This window comes from Vollenhovia emeryi, unplaced genomic scaffold, assembly GCF_000949405.1.
Source record: "Vollenhovia emeryi isolate VEMERY1.0 unplaced genomic scaffold, V.emery_V1.0 DF939989.1, whole genome shotgun sequence".
NCBI lineage: Eukaryota > Metazoa > Arthropoda > Insecta > Hymenoptera > Formicidae > Vollenhovia > Vollenhovia emeryi.
In genome coordinates this window covers 8,312-14,804 of record NW_011966377.1, presented here as the reverse complement: position 1 = coordinate 14,804, position 6,493 = coordinate 8,312, and the positions used below count along the sequence as shown (strand labels likewise).

At 48.2% G+C, this 6,493-nt stretch overlaps 2 protein-coding genes across 2 annotated transcripts; both read left to right on the top strand.

Annotated features, from left to right (window-relative positions):
* The first annotated feature begins 136 nt into the window (after nucleotides 1-136).
* Nucleotides 137-1,561, top strand: LOC105556481. The gene has a single exon (XM_012003579.1). It carries the CDS (start codon nucleotides 137-139, stop codon nucleotides 1,559-1,561), a length of 1,425 nt encoding a protein of 474 aa, XP_011858969.1.
* A 69-nt stretch (nucleotides 1,562-1,630) lies between these two features.
* LOC105556480 lies at nucleotides 1,631-5,490 on the top strand. Its single transcript, XM_012003578.1, has 4 exons — nucleotides 1,631-3,728; nucleotides 3,781-4,471; nucleotides 4,614-4,938; nucleotides 5,023-5,490. The coding sequence occupies exons 1-4, from the start codon at nucleotides 1,631-1,633 to the stop codon at nucleotides 5,488-5,490; spliced, it is 3,582 nt and encodes a 1,193-aa protein (XP_011858968.1).
* Nucleotides 5,491-6,493: the final 1,003 nt, after the last annotated feature.

Sequence of the window (6,493 nt, the reverse complement as noted above, 5' to 3'; positions counted from 1 at the left end):
AACAGCTGTGACTGTGAATTTGAACTTCGCTGTTTCGTGGCGAACCAACGATATCGGCTCTCAGTCTGTTCGGTGGCTCGTGCTGCTCAGTGGTGCTCATCGTGTGGTGTAGTGTTATCACCGTGTTCCGCTCATCATGCCTGACACAGACAAGGCCGCCAAAGCAGATGCTGAGGAAAAGACAACCTCGGGTCGGCAATCTCCTCTCACCCTCAATGTGCCTGGTCAACAGACCGCCCCCAAGGGGACAGCTTTTGGCAACACTCAAGGACGCAACTCACGTCAGACTTCTCCAGCTCGTCTCTCCACCGAGCTCACACTCAAGGTGAGATCACAAATGAGTCGTTTCAATACTATAAAACTCATTGCAGACGAGAAGGTTGTTGACCCCGAGAGCACATCACTCGGGGAGGTCAACGCAGCGCTGTCTCAATTGGAGAAGCTACATAAGGCATTTTTGAAGGAGCACGCGTATTTCGAGATAACATGGCCTGAGGCATATTTGGATCACGAGTATTTTGCGGACAACATCCATGAAAAGGAAGCTCATCTCGTGATCTCAGCTAAGCTACTGCTCAACAAGGTCAAACAGCGGCTCACACCATCTTCACCGCGTGCAGCCTCTTCTGATCCGGAAAAGCTAGTCCACTCACGTTTGCCAGACATTAAGTTTAATGGTGATTACTCAACGTGGCCCACCTTTCGTGATCTTTTCTCCTCTGTAATCTTGCAGCACTCCAAGCTCAATGACGTGGAGAAACTTCATTATCTCAGAGGCTGTGTGCAGGGCTCAGCGGAACAGCTCATTCGAGGCTTGCCTCTCACTGGAGAATCTCTTCAGCCATCCTGGGAGCTGCTCACCTCGAGGTTTGATAATAAGAGACTCATCATACAGGCTCACCTTGGTCTCCTTAACCTCTCACATGCCTTACCCAAGAACGCCGCATCGCTCACCAAGCTAGTCTCAACGGTGTCCGAGATTGATAAGGCTCTGAGTTCGCTTGGCATGGCGGAGCACATGTGGAATTGCTTCTTGGTCCATCACGTGTCACGCTTCCTGGATAGAGACACCAGAGAGGCGTGGGAAACCTCGCTTGGATCATCTCAAGAGTATCCGCGCTTTGCGAAATTTGAAACCTTCCTCAATGCCAGGGCGAGAGCATTGGAGAGAGTGGAGGCTGCACCACCTTCTTCGGGCAACTCATCGAAAGTCACACCTAGCTCATCTAAATCTGCTAACAAAAAGGCGACTGCTCACCAAGTATCTGCTCCCACACATGCTCAGTCATTCTCTGCTGCGGCTCACCCGTGCGACATGTGCAATGGACAGCACTTCATTGTAACGTGCTCCAAGTTCAGGGATCTCACGCCAGCACAACGGAAGACCACCGCAATCGACAAGAGGCTGTACTTCAATTGTCTGGGGCGCCACAATGTCCGCTCATGCAGATCCGCGCTGAGCTGCAAGACATGCTCAGCCAAACATCATACGATGCTGCATGTGGAACAGTCTGCTGCTGCATTGACTCCTGCTCAACCTGCCTCATCACCAGCTCACTAGGAATCAGGTGCAATCGTCAAGGAATCAATTCAAGCTCACGCACATTATTCAACGCTACTTGCAACTGCAATGGCATGCATACAATCAACGGTCTCAACACATCAAGCAAGGCTTCTCATCGATCAAGGATCTGAGCTCACATTCATCACGGAGGATCTCGTCAGACAACTCAACATACAACGTCGACACGCAACTGTCTCAATCATTGGCATTGGAGCCAGGAAAACGACTAGGACCAAGGGCGTGGTGACGCTCACGCTTCACTCCTATCATTCTAAGCATACTGTCATTATTCAAGCCCACGTCCTCAAAACACTAACGACCATTCTACCATCTTTTACAGCACCTCAACAAACGTGGCCACACATAGAACCTCTGACATTGGCAGATCCACAGTTCCTCACGCCACGCTCAATCGACATTATCATTGGAGCTGATGCATACGGGCAGATTATCAAGCCTAACATCATTAAACGATCTCCTGACATGCCAATCGCTCAACTCTCAATATTTGGTTGGCTAGTGCTTGGTCCAGTCAGCTTGTCACCATTACAAATGTCGACTGCGCATCACATCAAGGTTAAACAGTACGATCTCAATCTTCAAGAATTGCTGACAAGGTTCTGGGTGCAAGAAGAGCTACCAACTGATGCAGCAGACCAGCTTACCTTGGAAGAACAACAATGTGAAGATCATTACAAGGCCACACACTCTAGAGATCCAACGGGACGATACATTGTACGCATCCCGCTCAAGCTTCCAACCAGTTTCTTAGGGAATTCACACAATACTGCTCACCATTGTCTCCAGCGCATTCTCAGACGACTCAACAAGGACAAGGAATATCAGAGCCTCTACACCAAATTCATGAGCGAGTATGAACAACTCAAGCACATGGTGAAAGTTGGATCACAACCATCATCCGATGTTCCGCCATATTATTTGCCTCACCATGGTGTGCTCAAACCCGACAGTATAACAAAACTGCGGGTTGTCTTTAATGGCTCAAGTCCGACCTCATCAGGATTATCTGTGAACGATCTCATGCACACTGGTGCAAATCTATTGCTCAATGTTTCAGACGTTCTCTTGTGGATTCGTAGTTACAGGTACATCTTTGCCACAGACATAACAAAGATGTATCGACAAATCAAGGTACACCACTCAGACTGGGATCTGCAGCGCATTCTGTGGATCGACGAGCATCACAATGAAACATCATATCATCTCACCACGGTCACTTATGGAACGAAGGCTGCTCCATTTCTCGCAGTGAGGACACTCATGCAACTGGCCGAAGATGAAGGCCATCGATTTCCACTGGCAGTGCCATCACTCACTCGTGGGAGGTACGTGGATGATATTTTTGGTGGTGGTGACACAGGAGAACAGCTCATAGAAATTGCTCATCAATTAGAAGATCTCTGCCAGGCGGGCGGATTTCCTCTTGCCAATTGGCACTCCAATCATCCAGAATTGTTAAACGCCATCTCATTGACAGTCTCGATCAACTCACCAGTCTCACTTGACGATTGCGCAACCAAAATTCTCGGATTAAAGTGGCTGCCTCAAGAAGATGTTTTTACATTCTCAACAAGCTCAATTCCTCACCAAGAACAGCTCACCAAGCGACGTGTACTATCTGAAGTGGCACAGATATTTGATCCACTTGGTTTTGTCTCACCAATCGTAATACGAGCCAAGATGCTTTTTCAAGAACTCTGGCTCCACAAGATCAACTGGGATGAACCGTTACCATCTCAAGTTGTCTCAAGGTGGCTCAACATCAGAAAAGATCTCACAAGCCTGGCCAGGCTCTCAATTCCACGCTGGTTCAACACAAGCAGTGACTCAACGGTTGAACTACATGGCTTTTCTGATGCATCTCAATTTGCCATGGCTGCAGTCGTATACATGGTCGTGCACACGCCGTCCAAGGGCGCCAAAACTTCTCTCATATGCTCAAGAACAAAGGTATCCATTGAAGAGGCTCACTATCTCAAGGCTAGAACTCACAGCAGCGCTGCTTCTTTCAAAATTGGTGAAATATGTCCATGCCACACTCAAAATGGACATCAAGGAAACATATCTATGGACGGACTCTCAAGTGACGCTCACATGGATCAAAACACACTCATCTCGATGGAAGGATTATGTGCGCAACAGGGTATCACAAATTCAAGAACTCACGACACATGCTCATTGGAAATTTGTTCCAGGTACAATCAATCCTGCTGACTGTGCATCTCGTGGTGTAACAACAGCTCAACTTGAAGATCATACCTTGTGGTGGGCAGGACCACCATGGTTGGCTCAACCGAAAGATCGCTGGCCCGCTCAGCCAACGTGCTCGGACGAGCAGTGTACAACAGAATCGCGCCCAGGAGTGTCACTCTTCACAACTAACATGAAGGTGGATTACGACTGGGATCTCATCTACAAGTATTCATCGCTCAATCGACTGCTCAGAATCACAGCTCTCTGTCAGGTATTTATTCGACGATTGAGAAATCGACACGATGGCCCTCAAGCCTCACACATCTCAGTCGCTGACTTAGAGCAAGTTAAGATCTTTTGGATCAAGGTTACACAATCAACATTTTTTGCACATGAGCTGAAGATGCTCAGCTCACAATCACGTCTAGCAACTTCTCATCCATTCAGTCGTCTCACAGCATTTATTGATCATCAAGGAGTTGCTCGTGTGGGAGGACGACTCAAGAATTCCACCCTCAATTATGAAGGCAAACACCCTGCAATACTCCCTCGCCATTCGAGATTGTCTGAATTAATCATCAGCTGGTCCCACCAACGGACACTACATGGAGGAACGCAACTCACCTTGGCGCATATCAGGCAATCATATTGGATCATCGGTGGACGTGCTCCAGTAAAATCTCACATCTTGCGGTGTGTGGTGTGTGCTCGACAAAGGGGGATTCGTGCCCATCAACTGATGGGCCAACTACCTCTGCCTCGGGTCACACCCTCACGCGCATTCACGCATACTGGCATCGATTATGCTGGACCGCTCACACTCAAAACATGGAAGGGAAGAGGAGCCAAAACTCAAAGGATGGATTTGTGTATTTGTCTGTCTCACCACATCTGCAGTTCATTTAGAAGTTGTTTCAGACTACTCAACGGATGGATTCATCTCAACGTACAGAAGATTTGTCTCAAGAAGAGGCATCCCTCATTCACTGTACTCTGACTGTGGCACAAACTTTGTCGGAGTAGAGAAATCACTCCAGACATTGTTCACAGAGAGTTCTCAAGATAACCGGCGCATCTCATCTCTGCTTGCTCAAGATCGCACTCAATGGATTTTTAATCCACCAGCTGCTCCACACATGGGTGGCAAATGGGAAGCAGTGGTAAAATCACTCTAACACCACTTGCGTCGTACCATAGGAGAGACGTTGCTCACATTCGAAGAAACGACAACCCTGCTTGCTCAGATTGAAGCGATCTTGAACTCACGACCTCTCGAACCACTCAGCGACGACTCAGATGACATCTCAGCGCTCACCCCAGGACATTTTCTCATCGGAAGTGCTCTCACATCAGTACCGGAGCCGTCACTGAAGGACTTAGCCACCTCAAGGTTATCCCGATGGCAATTCATACAACAGCGAGTACAGCAATTTTGGTCTCAATGGTCAGCTCAATATCTGCAACGACAACAAGCAATCTCGAAGTGGCATCACCCATCCAACGACATACAAGTGGGCTCATTGGTTCTCATCACCGACGAGAGGCTCCCGCCATGTAAGTGGCCATTAGCCAGAGTCTCCACCCTGATGCCAGCCAAGGACGGACTCACCCGCGTGGTGACCCTGAAGACACCCACAACGACGCTCACCCGACCAATCACCAAGCTGGCACCGCTGCCCATTGCTCATCAAGGCCAAGCTCAACATCCGTAGGAGTGGACTCATCATCAACCTGATTGCTGATGGCGGGCGGAACTGTTTGAGATTCCTCCAGTTATCTCAATTGTACTGCCCTCGCCATCTCACGGTTATTTGCGAGGCCCAGTGGTACCGCGCGCGCGACCGCGCGACCGGGTAACGAGCACGTGTCGGGCCCGTGAACATGGCTCGAGGGCTTGCGCGCAAGCTCAGAGAGTTCGGTAGTCGTGTGAAAGCAGCCGTTGTAAGCTGTAAAAGTTCGCATAGATATACGAAAAGTATCGCGCTCGCGCTCACGGGAATAAGTGCGATTTCAGTGCTTGTTCGCTCACATTGACAATCAGTGCTCACCCCTGGACAGACTCATTAGTAAAGTGCTCAAGTCGAGTGCATCGGTGTTCTGCGCAAAGGCCTCTCATTTTGTACGTGCACGCTCGCTTGTAGCCGGCCACCGGCTCAACGGGCGGCACATCCCCGACGGTCTTGTGCGAACAAGAGAGCTCGACGGACTCGCTCACCTCCATTATACGCCTCAGTAACTCTCAATTATACATAGTGTAAATACGATTAAACGTTCGACTCATTTTAACAACCGAATCGTAGTCATTCTCGCCACGGTGCACGTCCTTTCTCACCCCCCGATCCACACGCCGCGTTCACGGAGATTTCGCGATCTTTCGATCTCATGACGAGATTCGAAAGGGAGGAAATTTCCCAAACAGGAACGAAGGGGGTGAGGTCTTTAGAAATGAATTAAAATAGAAAGAGATAGGTTTAACATAATATATTTACGATTTGTCTACATCTAGACATTAGATTAGGATTAATAAAATAAAAAGAAGGTAATTTTACGTCTTGACATTATATTTGAGAAAAAGAAATAAAATAGACTAAAGCTAATTTTTACTAACTAATAAGAAAGATCAATAGTGTTACATTTATGTGTGTTAACGCTATATACATTTTTCGCGGATGTGGCTGTGTGTGTGTTTGTGTGAGTGAGGGATTTATTAATGGT

Bases quoted from the DNA above. Each gene is read 5' to 3' on its own strand.
- LOC105556481 (XM_012003579.1), top strand. From the start codon at position 137: ATGCCTGACACAGACAAGGCCGCCAAAGCAGATGCTGAGGAAAAGACA.
- LOC105556480 (XM_012003578.1), top strand. From the start codon at position 1,631: ATGGCATGCATACAATCAACGGTCTCAACACATCAAGCAAGGCTTCTC. The intron at 3,729-3,780 runs GTATCACAAATT...AATTTGTTCCAG, and splicing joins AGGATTATGTGCGCAACAGG to GTACAATCAATCCTGCTGAC. The intron at 4,472-4,613 runs GTGTGTGGTGTG...AAAACATGGAAG, and splicing joins GTAAAATCTCACATCTTGCG to GGAAGAGGAGCCAAAACTCA.